The following is a 21,758-nucleotide window of genomic DNA, read 5'->3' on the forward strand; positions in this document are numbered from 1 at the left end:
GACAATGTGACGGTGAGCTGCCTTTTTGAACTGCTGCAGTCCTTGGGATGGAACAGTGCTAGAAAAAGGTAGCACTGGGAAAGCACTTATGCCTGAAACATCGACTCTCCTGCTCCCTGGATGCTGCCTGGCCTGTTGTGCTTTTCCAGCACCACCCTTTCCGACTCTGACTCTCCAGTATCTGCAGTCCTCACTTTCTCCTACAACTCACAGTGCTGTCTGGAGGGGAGAATCCAGGATTACAATCCAGCGGTAGTGAAGGAATGGTGATATATTTCCAAGTCAGGATAGTGAGTGGCTTGGAGGGGGTCATGCAGCTGGTGGTGCTCCTGTATATCTGGTGCCCTTGTCCTTCTAGAAATTTCACTGGTTTTCACATCTGTCTATCTCCAGCCCTCTCCATGCTCTGTAACCTTCATCAATCCTGCAGCAAAGGAAAACCTTGTGTTCTTCCAATTCTATTTCCGTCCAACTACATTTACATTCACTCCACCAATGGCAGCAGTTACCTTCAGCTGCCTGGGCCCAAAGCTCTGGAACTTTCTCCCTAAAATTCTGTCCATTTCTTTACCTCTCTCTCTCTTTCCTCGCTTTTAGCTCTTCCTTAAAAGCTTCTGGTCATAGAAGCAAAGTTGACATTCATAGAATGAGGCCACTCAACCCATCATAATTATGCCAACTCTCTGTAGAATGGTCCAACCATTCCCTCTGTTGTACTCCTGTAACTCATGGATCTAATTCCCTTAAGCGTCAATCCAATCTCCTTTTGATTTTGACCATTTTTCCAATTCACATAGTGCATTAGATAAAAGTTCTCCATCACAGGCACTTGAAGGGGTAACTTTGCCATGTTTACAATGGAGATGAGCTATTGTCTTCACATAATTCCATTAAATCCATGGGATCTCAGATACCAGTCCTATTATGTACCCTTTAGGCTTGATAGTAAATTTTGTTTGGTTGGCTGTCCTATAAGGCACCATAAGATGTTTAATTATGTTAAAGTGTTTTCCAAATGAGGATGTTGTTGTACTGTCAGAAATCTTTCCAACCCCACAGCACCTTTGGGGGAAGGGACTTGATTCCCACAAGTGGTTAAGCCTAGGATAAATGAGCCATAAACAGGAAACGGGCACTCGAATAGGAGGAATCTCTCTGCTGAGAGAATAATGAGATTATGGAACTTGCTGCTATTCAAAATGGTTCAAACAGAATGTGTTAATTTTCAGTCTGACTTATAGAGAGCCTGTCTCAACTTGATGATGTCCCAGAGTGCTTTGCAGCCAGTGAAGTCACTTTGGAATGTAGTCACTGTTGTAATGTGGGAAATGAAACACAGTAAGTTCCCACTGTTTGGCAGTGACCAGATGGTCTGTTTTTGCCAAGTTGTTGGAGGGATAAATATCGGCGAAGACACCACGGTTAACACCCCTGCTGTTCTTCAAGATAGTGCCATGGGATCTTTAACATCCAGCTGAGAGGACAGCTGGGGCTATGGTTTTATATTCAATAAACATTAACTGCCGGACTTCCCCTGCATTAGAGTCTCGGCTTGGAGTTTTGCTGTCCAGACTTGGTCTTCAACCTGTGAACTGAGGCAGGAATTCCACCAATGGGGTCGCAGGCTGATGCAGTGATGGGCACTGTGACGCCATCATGAAGAGAGGTGTGAGATGATAGGGCTGGAGTAAAGTTGGACACGAGGGGAAGATAAGCACTACCATACAGTGGATGACAGAATGGCCTGTGGATGCCATGCAAATGCAGGAGTGTCACCCCAATTTTTATCTTCAGCAACACCCCAGACAGGCCAATATTCAGTCAGTCACGGCATTGACAACAAATGACACTGACAGATCCTCAATAAACCTCGCTGTTCAAAGCACATAGAGCAGACATGATTAGACATGACAGCAGCCTTTCCACTTTGAGACAGTAACTCCAATGAAACAGACAGTGATGAAAAATAGCAGACAAGCTACACACACTGAAAAGGTTGTGTGCTGACTTTGTTTTCCAGAGTTAATATCACACCGTCATAATTGTTGGGCACCAAGTCCTTGCACGTCTCACACATTATACAAAGGATTTCATCAAGCTGCAGGCTATACCCCCAACAGCAGATTGTTATTACACTGGGGGAGTTGCAGCAGCACACACACACACACACACAGAGACACACACACAGATACACACAGACACAAACACACACACATGTCTGGGTGCTGACTCACAGATTCGTGAGAAAGCATTAATAATAGAGACTTGCATTCATCTCGTGCTTTTAGAGTCATAGAGTCGTAGAGATGTACAGCATGGAAACAGACCCTTCGGTCCAACCCGTCCATGCTGACCAGATATCCCAACCCAATCTAGTCCCACCTGCCAGCACCCGGCCCATATCCCTCCAAACCCTTCATATTCATATACCAATCCAAATGCCTTATAAATGCAACTTTGGGATATTCCAAAGCACAAGGTTGCTTGTGAAGTGTAAAAAAGACAGCACTAATTTGCACACTGCAAGTTCCCCCCCATCTAAGTAATAAAGTTAAAATGAATTAATCATCTATTTTAATGGTGTGAATTGAGGGATAAATATTGGCACAAGGACAACCCCTTCTTCCTCTACCAATAGTGTGTTTACCTCCATACCAGAATGCAGACAACACCTTGATTTAACATCTCAGCTGAATTGTGTGCGCCTCTAATAGTGCAGCACTCCCGCAGTACGGACCCTGAGAGCATGGGAGACTGGATGATGTGCTCACGTGAGACCTAAACCCTTGAGTTTCAGACTTGAGAGGTTAGAGTGTTGCCCTCTGTGCCACTGTACTTGTCATTCCAACTGGCATCAATATAGTTCCACCTCATTCAAATAAATGACCTTTCAGAGCTGTAGCTAATGAGAGGTTAATTTTGAAAATAGATTGTGAACTTGTGACATTTTCTGTGGTGATCTATGCTTAGTTTGGGGTCATTGTGGTTTAACGAGGTTGGGGTTGAAAGATGAATAACAAACTAAACCTCAGATTCAGGCCATGGGCATAGAAATATGTGGTTCATGTGTTTACATCAATACAATTGTGCAGCACATTATTCAACATTGAATCTCACCTCAGCATCTTTCAAACGCACAATCATTACCATCTAGAAAGTCAAGGATGGAAAAACATGGAAAAACCACCACCTGAAAGTTCCTGCAAACTCCCCACCCTGACTTGGAAATATTTTGCTGTTTCTTCCCTATCACAATGTCAAAATCCTGAAACTCCACTCTTATGAGCACTGTGGCTATATCTACATTAAATGGACTTTAACAATTCAAGTAGGTGGCTCATCACCACCTTCTCAAGGGCGATTAAGTGTTGGCAATATATGCTACACCAGCCAATGACACTCATTCCATAAATTTTTAAAAGATGCAGTGTCTCTAGCTCTGAGCCAAGAGATCCTTGAGGTGGGTAAGATCATCTCTGAATGAATGAATTGAATTGAATTGAATTGAATTGAATGAATTGAATTTATTGTCACGTGTACTGAGGCACAGTGAAAAGCTTTGTCTTGCGAGCAATACAGGCAGATCACAGAGTTAAGTAGCATAGATAAGTAAATAACAGGTAAACAGCGGCAAACAAAAACACAGGTACAGGCAAATGTCAAGTGCTTGTGAGTCCATTCAGTATTCTAACAACAGTCATGTGTGGCTACAAAACACTACATAGGACAAACAGGAAGACAGCTAACGATCCGCATCCATGAACACCAACTAGCCACGAAACGACACAACCAGCCACACACGCAGATGACAAGCAACATGAATTCGACTGGGACAACACTACTATTATAGGACAAGCCAAACAGAGAACAGCCAGGGAATTCCTAGAGCCATGGCACTCATCTACAGATTCAATCAATAAGCACATCGACCTGGACCCAATATACCGACCACTGCAGCAGACAGCTGGAACTGACAACCGGAAGCGGCAGATTCAAACCACTACAAATGCCGGAGGAAAGATCACAGAAGCGCTTCACAGGAGGCTCCCAAGCACCGAGGATGTCACCTAGACAGGGGACGAAACGTCTGCAACACAAATTCCCAGCTCGGTGAACAGAACCACAACAACGAGCACCCGAGCTACAAATCTTCTCACAAACTTTGATTATCTAATATAGAAAAGGAGAGTGCTGAAGAAACTCAGCAGGTCTGGCAGCATCTGTAAAGAGTCGAGAGTGTGCTGCTGGAAAAGTACAGCAGGTCAGACAGCATCCAAGGAGCAGGAGAATTGACATTTCGGACATAAGCTGTTCATCAGAAATGAGGCTTGTGGGCCGAAGGGGGGCGCTGAGAGATAAATGGGAGAGGGGTGGGCTAGGGGTAAAGTAGCTAAGAATGTGATAGGTAGATGAAGGTGGTGGGGAAAGGTGATAGGTTGGAGAGGAGGGTAGAGTGGATAGGTGGGAAGGAAGATGGTCAGGTCAAGAGGGCAGTACCAATTTGGAGGCTTGGGAGTAGGATAAGGTGGGTGGAGGGGAAATGAGGAAACTGGTGAAATCCACATTGATCCCCTATGGTTGCCGGTCCCAAAGTGGAAGATGAGGTGTTCTTCCTCCAGGCGTTGGGTGGTTAGGGTTTGGCATTGGAGGAGGCCCAGAACCTGCATGCCCTTGGCGAAGTGGGAGGGGGAGGTAAAATGTTCAGCCACTGGGCAATGAGGTTGGTGTGCTTTTCCAGCACCACACTCTCGACTCTGATCTCCAGCAGTTGCAGTCCTCACTTTCTCCTAGTATCTGTAGAGAGAGAGAAACAGAGTTAATGTTTCCAGTCACTAAGATACTTTGAAGGAGAAGAAGTAGAGTCAGAGGAGGTTTACTGGATCAATTGCTGAAATGAGTGAGTTGTCTTTTGAGGATTGGTTGGACAAATTGGGCTTGTTTCCACTGGAGTTGAGAAGACTGAGGGGTAATCTGATTGAAGTGTATACGTTCCTGAATGGTCTTGACAATGTGGACATGGAAAGACTGTTTCCTCTTGTTTATGAGTCCAGAACTTAGAGGCCACTGTTTAAAATTTAGGGTTCATTCTTTCTGGGCTGAGATAAGGAGATTTTCTTTTCTCTGTTGGAAGGTTGTGTGATTTTGGAATTCTCTCCCTTAGAAGGGGGTGGAGGTGGGGGTCATTGAATTTTTAAGAGCAGAGATGATAGAGTCTTGTTAGACAAGGGAATCAAAGTTTATCCAGATATAGACAGGAATCTGGAATTTGAAACTCAAACAGGTTAACAATGTGGAGCCGAATGGTCTACTCCTGCACCTATTTCAGATGTTTGTAGGTTCATATGACTGGAATAGTGACTCTCCCTCTCTCTCTCTCTCTCTCTCCAGTCACGGCCAGACCTGCTGAGTTTCTCCTGCACTTGTGCTTGAATTTCTGTTCTACAGCATCCATAGTAATTTTCCTCTCTTTCAGCGTTCAGCCTGCAGTGAGATACAGCCTGTAAAACAAACAGAGGGAGTGCAATACTGGACTGTTTCTGTGCATGCAAACACAAAATAATGTGCCCCATCGTTTGAAAGCTGCAGACTCCTGCATTTATACAGCACCTTAGACCACCTCAGAGTGGTCCTGGAGCACTTCACAACCGGTTAGCTAACGTTTTGGAAGTGTCGTCACTGTTGTAGTGCGTCATGCATCAGTCACTGTGTGCACAGCAAGATCCTATGAATAACAATGTGATAATGACTAGTTGGAGTCATAGAGTCCTACAGCATGGAGACAGACCCTTTGGCCCAAACTGATCCATGCTGACCAAAATGTGTGTCCACACTAACCCCAGTTCCATGCACTTGGCCCATATCCTTCTAATCCTTTCCTATCCCTGTATTTGTTCAAATGCCTTTAAAATGTTGTTAAAGTACCCGCCTCAACCACACCCCCGATGGCAGCTCATTCCAAATGTGTACCACCCTCTGTATAAAAAGAGTTGTCCCTCAGGTTCCCTTTTATTCTTTCCCCTCTAACCTTAAACTGATACCCTTTATTCCTTGATTCCCCAACCCTGGGGAAAAGACTGAGTGCATTCACCCTATCTTTGCCTCTCATGATCTTATACACTTCTGTAACAACCCTCCTCAGTCTCCTACGCTCGAAAGAAAAAGGTCCTAGCTTGTCCAATCTCTCCCTACAACTCAGCCTATTGAGTCCAAGCAACATAATTTGATTTCTGTGACATTATTTGAAGGACTCATATTGACCAGGGTGCAGGTCAGAGTTTCTTTGCTCTTCTTCAAAACAATCTCATGGGATCTTGCTTGTTCACCAAAGTGGGCAGTCGAGGTTTCAGTTTAACTGCATCTAAAAGACATGTGCAATGAATACAGGGGCTTTTGTCAGTTGGGGGGGGGGAATGAAGGAGCACGGTGAATCAGAGGTTGTTGACTCTAATGGAAAAGATTTGTGTGAACTGATTCGCTATCAGCCTGGTTGGCACCAGGAAGGAAAGCTAGGAAGTGGTAAACAGCTTCCCAATGAAGTGAGACTGAAATAATGGGTAAAAAGATAGAATCTTTATTTTTAGACTTACATTACTGCTGCAGCAGTGATTCTTGGAAAGGGGAAGCTCTGCACAGTACAAATATGAGACAGAACTTTGGATAATTTGATTATGTTCTCAAAAAGCCAAATCAGAGTAGGAATACTATCACTGCACCACAAGAAGGCCTGAAAGTGTGTTGGAGGCAAGTTCAATTGAACCATTCAAGATGGCATCGGATGGTTATTGGGTGTAAAATAAAGTTTAAGGGTACAAGGAGAAAGCAAAAGGTTGGCACTAGCTAATGATGCTTATTTGAAGAGTCCAATGGGCTAAAAGTTCCTCTTCAGCATCCTAATACTTCTGTGATCCTGTACTTCACATGAGATTGGGACCTGATGGAAAATGGCACTAAGACAAAGCCTGATTCAATCATCCTTCTCTATTTAGTTACAGGCCCTCAGTATTATTACACTGGTCTTCTGTATGTATCAAACATCTAGCAATCCCTAAGGATGTTCCTCCATATGAGGATTAGCGATGATTACAGAGATGGGGAGGAGAGAGACCATGGTGACACTGCACTCAAAGAGAAGAATATAAAAAAATTGAGATGTTGACAGACCAGGTGCAAGTGTCAATCAATGAGCCATGTTTGGTGATGGGTGAACAGGAATGAGTGTAAATTAGGATATAGGGCACAGAATTTTGAATGATCTCAACTTTACAAAAGGCTTGGACAGGAGTATGAGAATAACAGTGTGGAAACAGGCCTTTCGGCCCAACAAGTCCACACTATTCCTCCGACGAGTAACCCACCCAGAGCCATTCCCCATATTTACCCCTGACTAATATCCTACACTATGGGCAATTAGTGTTATTTTCCAGGTCTGTAGATTGTGAAGGAGCAAAAATGGCCTTTGCAGTGATATGTTCTTCTTGTCAGATGTGGGAGTTTAAAGAGAGTTTAAGGGTTACTGCGGATTCTATCTGCCATAAATGCTGTTGGATGCAAATCTTGTCAGATCGAGTGGATCGGTTGGAGAGACAGATAGAAGCAATGAGGAATTTGCAACAACAACAGTATGTGATGGATGGCAGTTATATAGATGGGTTAACTCCAGGAAGGGTAAGAGAGGTAGGCAGCTAGAGCAGGAGTCTTTTGTGGATATACCCATTTCAAGCAGGTATGCTGTTTTGGAAAACGTAGGGGATGATGGATTCTCAGGGGAACGTAGCACAAGCAGCCAAGTTTCTGGTATTGAGACTGGCTCTAATGCAACGAGGGGTACGTTGGCTTCCAAGAGATCAACTGTGTTAGGGGATTCTGTAGTCAGAGGTACAGACAGACGTTTCTGTGGCCAGCGGAGAAAAAGCAGAATGATGTGTTGTTTCCCTGGTGCCAAGATCAAGGATGTCTCAGAGAGGGTGCAGAATGTTCTCACAGGGGAGAGGGGCCAGCAGGAGGTCATTGTCCACACTGGAACCAACGACATTGGAAGGGAAAAGGTTGAGACTCTGAAGGGAGATTAAAGAGAGTTAGGCAGAAATTTATAAAGGAGGTCCTCAAGGGTAGTAATATCTGGATTACTCCCAGTGCTACGAGCTAGTGAGGGTAGGAATAAGAGGATAGAGCAGATGAATGCATGGCTGAGGAGTTGGTGTATGGGAGAAAGATTTACATTTTTGGATCATTGGAATCTCTTTTGGGGTAGAAGTGACCTGTACAAGAAGGACGGATTGCACCTAAATTGGAAGGAGAATAATATACAGGCAGGGAAATTTGCTAGAACTGCTTGGGAGGAGTTAAATTAGTAAGGTGGGGGTGTGGGACCTAGGGAGATAATGAGGAAAGAGATCGGTCTGAGACGGGTACAGCTGAGAACAGAAATGAGTCAAACAGTCAGGGCAGCCAGGGACAAGGTAGGACTAATAAATTAAACTGCATTTATTTCAATGCAAGGGGCCTAACAGGGAAGGCAGATGAACTCAGCCCATGGTCAGGAACATGGGACTGGGATATCATAGCAATTACAGAAACATGGTTCAGGGATGGGCAGGACTGGCAGCCTAATGTTCCAGGATACAAATGCTACAGGAAGGATAGAAAGGGAGGTAAGAGAGGAGGGGGAGTGGCATTTTTGATAAGGGATAGCATTACAGCTGTGCTGAGGGAGGATATTCCCAGAAATACACCCAGGGAAGTTATTTGGGTGGAACTGAGAAATAAGAAAGGGATGATCACTTTATTGGGATTGTTTTATAGACTCCCCAATAGTCAGAGGGAAATTGAGAAACAAATTTGTAAGGAGATCTCAGCTATCTGTAAGAATAATAGGGTAGTTATGGTAGGGGATTTTAACTTTCCAAACATCGACTGGGACTGCCATAGTGTTAAATGTTTAGATGGAAAGGAATTTCTTAAGTGTGTACAAGACAATTTTCTGAATTCAGTATGTGGATGTACCTACTAGAGAAGGTGCAAAACTTGACCTGCTCTTGGGAAATAAGGCAGAGCAGATGACTGAGGTGTCAGTGGGGGAGCACTTTGGGGCCAGCGACCATAATTCTATTCGTTTTAAAATCGTGATGGAAAAGGTTAGCCCAGATCTAAAAGTTAAAGTTCTGAATTGGAGGAAGGCCAATTTTGATGGTATTAGGCAAGAACTTTCAAAAGTTAATTGGAGGCAGATGTTCGCAGGTAAAGGGACGGCTGGAAAATGGGAAGCCTTCAGAAATGAGATAACAAGAATCCAGAGAAAGTATATACCTGTCAGGGTGAAAGGAAAGGCTGGTAGGTATAGGGAATGCTGGATGACTAAAGAAATTGAAGGTTTGGTTAAGAAAAAGGAAGCATATGTCAGGTATAGACAGGATAGATCGAGTGAATCCTTAGAAGAGTATAAAGAAAGTAGGAGTATACTTAAGAGGGAAATCAGGAGGGCAAACCAGGGACATGAGATAGCTTTGGCAAATAGAATTAAGGAGAATCCCAAGGGTTTTTACAAATATATTAAGGACACAAGGGTAACTAGGGAGAGAATAGGGCCCCTCAAAGATCAGCAAGGTGGCCTTTGTGTGGACTCACAGAAAATGGGGGAGATACTAAATGAATATTTTGCATCAGTATTTACTGTGGAAAAGGATATGGAAGATATAGACTGTAGAGAAATAGATGGTGACATCTTGCAAAATGTCCAGATTACAGAGGAGGAAGTGCTGGATGTCTTGAAATGGTTAAAGGTGGATAAATCCCCAGGACCTGATCAGGTGTACCCGAGAACTCTGTGGAAAGCTGGTGAAGTGATTGCTGGGCCTCTTGCTGAGATATTTGAATCATCGATGGTCACAGGTGAAGTGCCAGAAGACTGGAGGTTGGCAAAACGTGGTGCCACTTTTTAAGAAGGGCGGTAGAGACAAGACAGGGAACTATAGACCGGTGAGCCTGACCTCAGTGGTGGGCAAGTTGTTGGAGGGAATCCTGAGGGACAGGATGTACATGTATTTGGAAAGGCAAGGACTGATTAGGGGTAGTCAACATGGCTTTGTGCGTGGGAAATCATGTCTCACAAACTTGATTGAGTTTTTTGAAGAAGTAACAAAGAAGATTGATGAGGGCAGAGCAGTAGATGTGATCTATATGGACTTCAGTAAGGCGTTCGACAAGATTCCCCATGGGAGACTGATTAGCAAGGTTACATCTCATGGAATACAGGGAGAACTAGCCATTTGGATACAGGACTGGCTCACAGGTAGAAGGGTGGTGGTGGAGGGTTGTTTTTCAGACTAGAGGCCTATGACCAGTGCAGTGCCACAAGGATCAGTGCTGGGCCCTCTACTTTTTGTCGTTTACATAAATGATTTGGATGCGAGCATAAGAGGTACAGTTAGTAAGTTTGCAGATGACACCAAAATTGGAGGTGTAGTGGACAGTGAAGAGGGTTACTTCAGATTACAACAGGATCTGAACCAGATGGGCCAATGGGCTGAGAAGTGGCAGATGGAATTTAATTCAGATAAATGCGAGGTGCTGCATTTTGGGAAAGCAAATCTTAGCAGGACTTATACACTTAATGGTAAGGTCCTAGAGAGTGTTGCTGAACAAAGAGACCTTGGAGTGCAGGTTCATAGCTCCTTGAAAGTGGAGTCGCAGGTAGATAGGATAGTGAAGAAGGCATTTGATATGCTTTCCTTTATTGGTCAGAGTATTGAGTACAGGAGTTGGGAGGTCATGTAGCGGCTGTACAGGACATTGGTTAGGCCACTGTTGGAATATTGCATGCAATTCTGGTCTCCTTCCTATCGGAAAGATGTTGTGAAACTTGAAAGGGTTCAGAAAAGATTTACAAGGTTGTTGCCAGGGTTGGAGGATCTGAGCTACAGGGAGAGGCTGAACAGGCTGGGGCTGTTTTCCCTGGAGTGTTGGAGGCTGAGGGGTGACCTTATAGAGGTTTACAAAATTATGAGGGGCATGGATAAGATAAATAGACAAAGTCTTTTCCCTGGGGTCGGGGAGTCCAGAACTAGAGTGCATAGGTTTGGGGTGAGAAGGGAAAGATATAAAAGAGACCTAAGGGGCAACGTTTTCACGCAGAAGGTGGTATGTGTATGGAATGAGCTGAAAACCTGAATGAGGTTTCCTGAAGAAGGGCTCATGCCCGAAACTCGATTCTCCTGCTCCTTGGATGCTGCCTGACCTGCTGCGCTTTTCCAGCAACACATTTTCAGCTCTGATCTCCAGCATCTGCAGTCCTCACTTTCTCCTATGGAATGAGCTACCAGAGGATGTGATGGAGGCTGGTACAATTGCAACATTTAAGAGGCATTTGGATGGGTATATGAATAGGAAGGGTTTGGAGGGATATGGGCTGGCAGGTGGGACTAGATTGGGTTGGGATATCTAGTTGGAATGGACGGGTTGGACTGAAGGGTCTGTTTCCATGCTGTACATCTCTGACTGTATGACTTTAGTATGGCCAATTCACTTAACCTGCACATCTTTAGATTGTGGGAGGAAACGAGAACACCCGGAGGAAACCCACACAGACACAGGGAGAACGTGTAAACTCCACACAGATAGTCACCCGGGGCTGGAATCAAACCTGTGTCCCTGGCGCTGTGAGGCACCAGTGCTAACCACTGATCCACCATGCCGCCAAATGACAATGCAAGATTCTGGCTTGAACATTTTTCCTTCATCATGGGTGAGGCAAAGATGCTGTGTTAAAACTCTGGACACATATTTTGTTTCTTCACTGGTTCCATTACCACCTCCTGTTGTCTTACCTGTTGTCATTTCTACATGTATTTACATCCAGTTGCACCTCGAAGCTTCTTCCTGACAATACTGGAATGCAACATTAACTCTCCTTCTCTTCACTGGTGTTGGCCAGCTGGCAAAGTATTTCCAGCATTTTAAAGTTTCTATTCCAGTGTAAGTCGAAATATTTTACTGGTGGATTTTGCTGAACTCCCTGTGCCCTATAAAATTTAATGAATAAGAAATTGTATTTTACAACTTTACAGTGGAGATTCATAGTGACATGGAAGTTAGAATCCAAAAAAAATGACATCATATTGTAGCTGGACTGAATTAGTGAGGACAGTTCCCATTTTTAACAAGAAAAATGAGGATTTTAAAAAAAAGATTGACTGTACTTTTGGTAAAATTACACCTCCATGCAATGAGTGAACTTATACTATAACATAACAAGGGCAGGTGATGGCCCAGTGGTATTATCTCTGGACTGTTCATTTAGAGACCCAGCTGATGTTCTGGGACCTGGGTTCAAATCCTACCGTGGCAGATGGTGGAATTTGAATTCATGAAAAGTCTGGAATGAGTAATCTAATGATGATCACAAATCTGCTGTTGGGAGAAAATCACCTCGTTCACTCATATCCTTTCAGAAAGGAAATCTGCCATCCTTAGCTGATCTGGCCTACGTATGATTCCAGAGTCAAAAGTGTGGTGCTGGAAAAGCACAGCCAGCCAGGCAGCATCCAAGGAGCAGGTGAATCAACGTTTCAGGCATAAGGCCTTCATTGAGATGTGACTCCAGCCCTACAACAATGTGGTTGACTCTTAACTGAGCTCTGGGATCAATAATGAGTGCTGGCCCACCCAGCAGCGCCTTCATTTTGTGAATTAAAAAAAAACTGAAATGACGGGTTTACAAAATCATGAAGGGTATAGACAAGGTGGATAGAGACCAGCTTTTTCCCATGGTGAAGGATTCAATAACGAGAGGTCATGCTTTCAAGGTGAGAGGTGGAATGTTTAAGGGGGATACATGTGGCAAGTACTTCACACAGAGGGTGGTGGGCGTTTGGAACGTGTTGCCAGCAGAGGTGATAGAGGCAGGCACGGTAGATTCATTTAAGATGCGTCTGGATAAATGCATGAGTAGGTGGGGAATAAAGGGATACAGATGCTTAGGAATTGACCGACAGGTTTAGACAGTACATTTTGATCGGCTCAGGCTTGGAGGATCGAAGGGCCTGTTCCTGGGCTGTAAATTTTCTTTGTTCTTCTTTGAAATATATTATAACACTCTCCTACTATATGTCACGTGGGTCATCACAAACATTTGTGGAGAAATGTATTTTTTGCCCAAATTGGTTACTTTTAGTTGCATTATGTGTGTTTTCAAAACGGGCTGTGGTTTTGGCAGTGCTTAAACACCACAGGATACATCAACCAGCCTCTACTTCCTGGTTGTGCTTTCAGTGTAACCTGTATACTTTTCATTTAATTAGATTAGATTCTTCTGATCTGCTCATCAGCTGCTAAATCATCAGTGACAGGAGACTGAAGCCACTCCAATCATGTTGCTATTCAGGACCGTGTTGATCACACTGACCACTGGATTTGTAGTACCTTTTATATTCCAAGCTGTGAACTGTCAGTCTTTGCCCCTAGTTCAACGCCTGACACTGTCGTAAACTTGCTCCACATTGAAAGATTCTTCACAAGCAACTTACATTTATATAGCACCTTTCACACAATAAAATGCGCCACTGCACTTCAAAAGAATACATTCCAGCTGAAACTCACTCTTCCAAAAAAATACAACTGGAGCAGTACCAAAGGAGGGTTAGAGTGTCAGAGGTGCAGCTGAGAAAGGGCTTGCGTGCTCTCTCAGGTACATGTAATGGTTACTGTCTCAAAGAAAAACATACCTCCTCAGTGTCCTGATCAATACTTAGCCCTTCAATCAATCAAACCGAATGAAGGCATCGTTTTGTCACTGTTGCATTGCACTTGTAGAAGTTGCAGTGCATAAGTTGTTTATTATTAGTTTATAACAGAATTCCAGTTTAGGAATGTGGAGCAGGGAGGAGGCCATTCATCCCATCAAACCTGTGCTGCTGTTTGACTGTCTGTCTCAATGTCATGATCCTGCACTACCTCCATGTCCCTTGATGTCATTAACCTCCTGAAATCTATCGATTTATATATTGAATCTGGGACAGAGAATTCCAAAGATTTGCCATCCTCTGAGTAAAGAAACTCCCCCCTCATCTCGGTCTTAAATAGCCTGCCCTTTATCCTAAGGTTATATCATCTTCAGTTAGGGGGAAATCCTATCCATGGGGAGAAAGTAGAGGTATGTTTCGAGTCCAGTGATACCAAAACTACATTCATTTATCCCCTTTTTACCTGAAGCCCTGACTATTGTTGGGTGCAGTTCCACACAGAGCAGAAGTGGTTCACTGCTAGTGGTCAGGACTAATACCTTAGATAGTCATTGCTTGAAGGGACTTCTCAGCTGGGAGGAGCCTCGCGATCAGGAGCCCATTCCCCTCCAACTACATGCACATGCTTACAAGGAAGCAAATGGGACCCCGGCAACAGCCAAGGAGAAGATTTCTGCCTGCATTTTCCCATTTGTCTGCCTGAAACTAAATCTCAATAACTTTGCTCGGTTCACTGTGGATCTGCCAACAAGCCAGGCCCTGGACATTCAGACTTAGCCCTTCTAAAAGCCACAGCCTCAGTGAATTGACCAAATTGCAGTGGTTCTGTGGGGGTGAGATTTTTGTTGTGAAACTTGAAAGGGTTCAGAAAAGATTTACAAGGATGTTGCCAGGGTTGAAGGATTTGAGCTATAGGGAGAGGTTGAATAGGCTGCGGCAGTTTTCCCTGGAGTGTTGGAGGCTGAGGGGTGACCTTATAGAAGTTTACAAAATTATGAGGGGCATAGATAGGATAAATAGACAAAGTCTTTTCCCTGGGGTTGGGGAGTCCAGAACTAGAGGGCATATAGACAACATAGGTTTAGGGTGAGAGGGGAAAGATATAAAAGAGACCTAAGGGGCAACTTTTTCACGCAGAGGGTGGTACGTGTATGGAATGAGCTGCCAGAGGATGTGTTGGAGGCTGGTACAATTGCAACATTTAAGAGGCATTTGGATAGGTATATGAATAGGAAGGGTTTGGAGGGATATGGTCCAGGTGCTGGCAGTTGGGACTAGATTGGGTTGGGATATCTGGTAAGCATGGACAGGTTGGACCAAAGGGTCTGTTTCCATGCTGTACATCTCTATGACTCTATGACTCTAAGACAAAGGACATATTTAGCACAGACAGGTTCTGTTCTAATTCTGAGAAGGCAAGTAAAATTGTCACGAAAAGCGAGCTGTTAACCACCTTACCACAAATGTCTATGGCCAGCGCTGTGTCAGCCACTGAGATATCAGGGTGAAACAAGCAGGATCTATTTACTCAGTAATAATGGACAAAACTGCAGCAATATCTGATAAACCAGGCTAGTGAGATGTGACAAGTGGAGGACAGTGAAATACTAAACATAAACATGCTGTTTCCAGGCTAGTGATTAGCACCATTGCCTCACAGTGCCAGTGACCCTAACATCGGGAGACTGTCTGTGCGGAGTTTGCACATTCTTCCTGTGTCTTTGTGGGTTTCATCCGGGTGCTTCAGTTTCCTCCCATAATCCAACAATTAGGTGAATTGGCCATGCTAAATTGCTCATAGTGTCCACAGATGTGCAAGTTAGGTGGGTTAACCAGGCAGACATGGGTTTACAGGAGTGAGATGGAGGAGGGGTGGTCTCGGTGGTATGCTGCTCAGATGGTTGGTGCAGACTTGATGGGCCGAATGGCCTCTATCTGCACTGTAGGGGGAAAGCAAAAGAGTGTCATGGTGGCTCAGTGGTTAGCACTGCTGCCTCATAGGTTTGATTCCAGCCTCGGGCAACTGTCTGTGTGGTGTTTACACATTGTCCCCATATCTGTATGGATTTCCTCCGGATTCTCCAGTTTCCTTCCACAGGCGAGTGATGTGCAGGTTAGGTGAATTGACTTTGGGAAATGTGAGGTTACGAATATATGGTCAGTGGCTAGGTCTGGGTAGAATGCTCTTTGAAGGCCAGTCCAGACTCAATGGGCCGAATGGCCTCTTTCTGGAGTATATGGATTCTATGAGAGGCTTTACATAAATTTTCTTCAATGGGGGCATTGTCCCTGTGGTAAGGGCAATTGTAGATGGACTGCAAAAGAAGACTGATCAGTGGACAAAATCTATTCCTGCACCTTCCAACCCACAGAGAATATTTATGAACAAAACACACTCTGCTTCCAAATCTCCCAGTATTTCGTTGGCTGTAAATCATTTGGAACATCCTGATGTCATGAAGAACACTATGAAGATGAAAGTCCTCTTTTTCAGTTTCTCTCCAGCATGTGACTTTGTTCAAAGTTTGTGAGAAGATTTGTAGCTCGGGTGCTCGTTGTTGAGGTTCTGTTCGCCAAGATGGGAATTTGTGTTGCAGACGTTTCGTCCCCTGTCTAGGTGACATCCTCAGTGCTTGGGAGCCTCCTGTGAAGCGCTTCTGTGATGTTTCCTCTGGCATTTATAGTGACTTTGTCTTCGGGGATGTGTCACTGGGACTGGTCTCTGCGTAGTCAAGTGCATTTGACTGGTATGCTGCATTGTCTCAGACTATCATCTCCTTGGAGTTATGCCAGGGCCTGTGTTTTGGTCTGACCCAATAGTTTGTCAGCATTTCGACTGACTCCTGCTACAGTCTAGACTTTGACTCATTTGCAAGCTCAGTTGAAAAAAGAGGGAAATGAAATCATTGTTCAACAGCTCTTTTTCAAATTCGTCCCATTCCTTCCTGCATTTCCTCTCAGGTTGCCAACTTGACCATTTTCCAGAAGGTTTTCCTGGTCAACCCCCTCTTTCCGAATGGCCCATCCAGACACTGCCAACATAGTACCTGACACAGCACTGCTGGCATTATTCTACTTTCTGACAGACGAACAAATCACAGAATCATAGAAGCACTATAATGTGGTAATACACCATTTGACTCATTGGGTCTACATTGACCCTCCAAAAAGAATCCTGCCCAGACTCACCCCTCCTACCCTCTCCCTGGAACCCTGCATTTTCAATGGCTAATCGGTGTGGACTTGTTGGGTCAAATGGCCTGTTTCCACACTGTAGGGATTCTTATGATTCTCTATGATAATCCACCTAACCTGCACATGATTAGATTAGATTCCCTACAGTATGGAAACAAGCCCTTCAGCCCAACAAGTCCAAACCGACCCTCCGAAGAGCAACCCACCCAGACCCATTCCTCTACCCCTTATTTACCCTTGACTATTGCACCTAACACTTTTGGCAATTTAGCATGGCCAATTCACCTGACCTGCACAACTTTGGATTGTGGGAGGAAATCCACGCAGACAACATGCAAACTCTACACCAACAGTCACCCGAGGTGGGAATCGAACCTGGGTCCCTGGTGCTCTGAGGCAGCAGTGCTAACCACTGAAACAACGTGCAACCAAACATCTTTGAACTGTGGGAGGAAACCGGAGGACCTGGAGGAAACCCCCACAAACACGGGATGATGTTTGACTATCAGTTGAAACAGCCTCTTGTTTCTCTTTCTGTACCTTTACAAGTAATGAACAGAAATGATTGAAGAAAATGGCAAAATACACAGTTTTTAATGCTTTGATAATTTTTCTCTTTGCTGTCATATGGACTCTGATAGCTTCTGAACTCCTCAGATCACCTATTTCCAACTTCATCCATCTCCTCTCCTGTCTCACCTCATTTGCTGTTGAAGCCATCATTTACGCCTTGGTGATCTCGAGACTTGACAATTCCAAAGCTCTGTAAGGGTCAATTCCACCCTGAGATGACTGCTTATGTGGAGTCTGCATGTTCTCCCCATGTCTGCGTTTCCTTTAGGTGTTCCGGTTTCCTCCTACAATCCAAAGATGTGCAAGTTAAGTGGATTGACCATGCTGAATTGCCCATGGTGTTCAGGGATGTGTATGCTAGGTGGATTAACCATGGGAAATGTGGGGATAGGGTAGAATCTAGGTAGGCTGCTCTTTGCAGGGTTAGTTCGGACTCAATGGGCAAAATAACCTCTTTCCTCACTGTCGGGATTCTGTGATGCTATCTTTGACAAATCACAATTGTCTGATTATAGCTCCATTCTTTTAATCCTGATATAATTCCTAATGTTAATTGCTGCACAATTGGCAGCTATACAATTACATCTCTATGCTTTGGAAATCCTTCCTTAAGCCTCTTTACCTCAATTTCCTTCTTTAGGGCATTTGTATACAATATCTTCATTTCTGTGGCTCAGTGTCAAATTTTCCTTTATAAGATTCCGGTGAAATATCTTGAAATGTTTCACTATGTTAAAGGTGCTATATAAATGCAAGTTGCTGATTTTCTTTTCGTTTTATTTTCAGGGCAGTTGCCTTGTGCCTAGGTGTTAGTGCTCACGATGTCAGACCGATTTCAGAGTCCCTTACAACGATCATCTGCGCTAAAAGGTGTGGCCACAGACATTAGCCAACTGATGGAGAATCTTGATACCAATGAGCTACGTCTGGAAGGAGATGATGTGGACTTTGATTCTGGCAATGATGCGAGAGAACCCAGTGAGTATGATTTTCACTTCAAGTACAAGAATTGACCAACACTTGAAAGCGCTGTTCTCCCTTATTACATATTCAATTATAATCAAATCACCAATGGACACCATTTGGCCCATTGAGGCTGTACTAGTTCTTTGCAAGATCTATCGAATGAGTTCCACTTTGCCCACAAAATTCTGCAAACCTTTTTCCAAATCATAATCACTGTGCAAAAAAACTCTTCATCGTTGCTGTTTTCCTGTCTGTTATTTTAAACCTGTGTCCCCTGGTTACTGACCCTCCTACCGCTGGTAACAACTTGTTCCTTTCTACGCAAATCAAATCCTTTCATTAAATGTCCCCTTAACCACCTCTGCTGCAAGGATCATAATCCGAGTTTTTCCAGTCAATGCACCCAACTGAAATCCCTCATCTTTGATCCCATTCCTGTAAAACCCTCCTTCACCTTCTCCAAGGACTATAGTGCAGGGTTGGAATATTCCAGCTGAGGCCGAACCCTGGAAGTTATGAAGGTTTCAAATTACTCCAGTGTATTTGTGCCAGAAACTCTCAATCATTGTGATGTTTTATTGAAACACCAGTGTGTTGTGGTTGGCTGCTGAGTCGTAGGAAAGAGAGGCTGAGGGAGTGATCCAATAGATAAGCTCAAACTTTTGAAGAGGCTTGACAGTTTTATGTGCTTCACCAGAAGTGGGGCTCACGAATATAAGATGGTCCTTAATTAATCCAGATGGGAATTCAGGAGAAACCTGTTTACCTGTGATGATGTGAAATGATTAAGACAGAGAGTACATTTAAGGGGAAGCTGGATAAGTGCAGCAGAGAGGCAAAGAGAGATAAGGTGAGATGAAAAGGAGTGGCTGGAGGATCTTACTAAGTAGAAACTGCAGCACTGTGATGTTAAGCTGAATGGGATTGTTCGGTGCTTTAGATTCTGTCGATATCTGTGCTCACAATGACCTTTCAATGATGACTAGTTTGTCTTAAATGGTCGAAATGGTCAATTGAATGAAGTTCATCAGATGTTCTTTGAAACAATGGTGATAGGATCTTTCATATCCACTTGAGAGACTAGAAGCAAATTAAATTTAACATCTCACCCACAACATAGTTCCACCCTCTCATAGGTACTATGTCAGGAGTGTCATCTGATGATATGATTGAGTATCCTTAAGGTGTTGAAAGGAGTTAAGAAGCAGGTAGAGAGAAATGGACAAGGGGCCATAACCTTAAATTCGAAGCCAGAGAAGTTAGGAGGTACTTCTTTACTCAAAGATTTATGAATGTGGGGAATTGCATTTCACAAACACCAATTATTGTTGTGGCTGGATTGATAATTAATTTTAAGTTTAGATTTTTGCTAACTCGTGGTACTAAGAGAAGTGGAGGCAAAGATGGTGGATGGAATTTAAATATGGATCAGCTGTGATCTCATTGAATGACAGAAGATACATGATAAGGCTGAATGGCCTCCTCCTGCTCCTATCTTCCTATTCCTAATACAGGCTGAAGTCTTTGAAGCAAGACTGCTGCTGACTGTAATCACAGGACCACAGGCAGCAGTTTATCTTCCATTGAAAAATGTTGAACTTGAGTATATTTTGCTGGCACATACACTATGGGCCAAATGGCTTCCTTCTGAGTAATATCTTCTATGTTTCTATGTTTCAGTTGGCTCTCAGATTCCATTCTCAGCCATTTACAAGACCAAATCCTTCAAGGAACCTGAGATTCAGGTGTACCTGACTGGAGAACCAATCAAAGTCCATGTTTTGGAGGTGGAACGATTCACATCTACATCAAAGGTGAAGGGCTCTGCGTGGGGAACTGAAACATGGTTTGACTTCTGTCACCACTATCTCTACTACTATTAACTTCTCAGCACAAATTTAATTATTCATTTGTTCATGGGATGCGGGCATCACTGGCTGGGTTAGCTTACTGCCCGTCCCTAATTGTTGTTGAGAAGGTGGTGGTGAACCGCTGTAGTCCAGGTTGAGATTTCCAACTGAAGTCTCCCATCTCTTGTACCATTTGAGCACATCCTCACCACACACTTTGTAAGGCCTTGACATCTTTCCTGAAGTTTTATGTCCAGAAATGAACACTGAACACAGAACTGAGGCCTAACCTGCATTTTATAAAGGCTTAGCGTGACTCTGTAGCTCTTTTGAACCACGCCTGTGTCAATAAAGCCAAGAATCCAGTCTGCCTTTTCAGGTATCTCAACTTGACCCGTTACCTCCAAAGAATTCTCTACATGTACACCAAATCTTCTCCCAAACTTTGAACACCAGCCATCTCTGTTCCTGCAGCCCTGTTCACTTTGTACCATGTAGGTCATATTTCCTCTCATTTCCTGCCTACTGAAATGTATCACTTCACAATTCTGTGTTAAAGTGTATTTACCACAAGTCTGCCCACTTGCCAATCTGTTTTTGTTCGCTTTATTGTTTACTACACATTTGAAAGGATATCTTTCATATCCCAGTTGGCATGGTGGCTTACTGATTAGCATGTTGCCTGACAGCACCAGGGACCTGGGTTTGATCCCGGCCGTGGGCAACTGTCTGTATCGAGTTTGTACATTCTCTCTGTGTCCGTACGAGTACCCCCCAGTCTGGATTCCCCCACTGTCCAAAGAGATGCGGGTTAGGTGGATTGGCTGTGCTAAATTTCCCATGGTATCCAGGGATGTGCAGGCTAGATGGAATCGCCATAGGAAATGGGATGTGGTGGTTTGGGGGGGTGTCAGTATGGACCCGATGAGCTGAATGACCTGTTTCGACATTGTAAGGATTCTAAGTTCAGATCATTAATTTATATTGGAAAGAGCAGTGATTCCAGTACTGAATCTGGGCGACACTGGTGGATATATCCCTTCAGTCGACAGACAATCGTCTGCTTTCCATCTGTTAGCCAAGCTCATATCTATGCAACCATTCTGATTTAATCCTGTGGGATGCAATTTTCAATTTTCTAAACAAGTCTATTACACATTCTTTATTAAAGACCTTTTGAAAGTCCCTATAGTCAACTTCAATCACATTAACTTTATCAACCCTCTCCATTGCTGCACTGAAGACCTCTAACCTGTTAATTCACTTTAATTTTATAAACTGTGCTTTCATTTGTTGACCTGTACCTTTCCAACTGGCAATAGCTAATGTCTGTAAAAGATTCCGCATTATCAACATTTGTCTGACTGGCCCACTGTCAGCTGGTTGCTAAGTTTAGTCCAGATTTGTTTGAACAATCTCCAGTCATTTATTTACAATC

At 43.8% G+C, this 21,758-nt stretch overlaps 1 protein-coding gene across 6 annotated transcripts in view; it reads left to right on the forward strand.

Annotated features, from left to right (window-relative positions):
- The window catches only part of LOC122556122 (phospholipase D1-like), a 154,259-nt gene that overhangs the window by 67,381 nt on the left and 65,120 nt on the right, over positions 1 to 21,758 (forward strand). For 5 of the 6 annotated variants that reach the window (XM_087993372.1, XM_087993370.1, XM_087993371.1 and 2 more), the window contains 2 exons: positions 18,291 to 18,482; positions 20,151 to 20,284. In XM_087993372.1, the coding sequence (XP_087849498.1) occupies positions 18,326 to 18,482; positions 20,151 to 20,284 (291 nt within the window). In that variant the 5' untranslated portion in view covers positions 18,291 to 18,325. Of the gene's footprint in view, positions 1 to 5,631; positions 5,649 to 18,290; positions 18,483 to 20,150; positions 20,285 to 21,758 lie in introns of those variants that run through there. The other variant, XM_043702593.2, reaches the window with a different exon arrangement.

This window comes from Chiloscyllium plagiosum, unplaced genomic scaffold (genome assembly GCF_037043375.1).
Source record: "Chiloscyllium plagiosum isolate Xiang-an unplaced genomic scaffold, Cpla_swu_hap1 HiC_scaffold_13, whole genome shotgun sequence".
NCBI lineage: Eukaryota > Metazoa > Chordata > Chondrichthyes > Orectolobiformes > Hemiscylliidae > Chiloscyllium > Chiloscyllium plagiosum.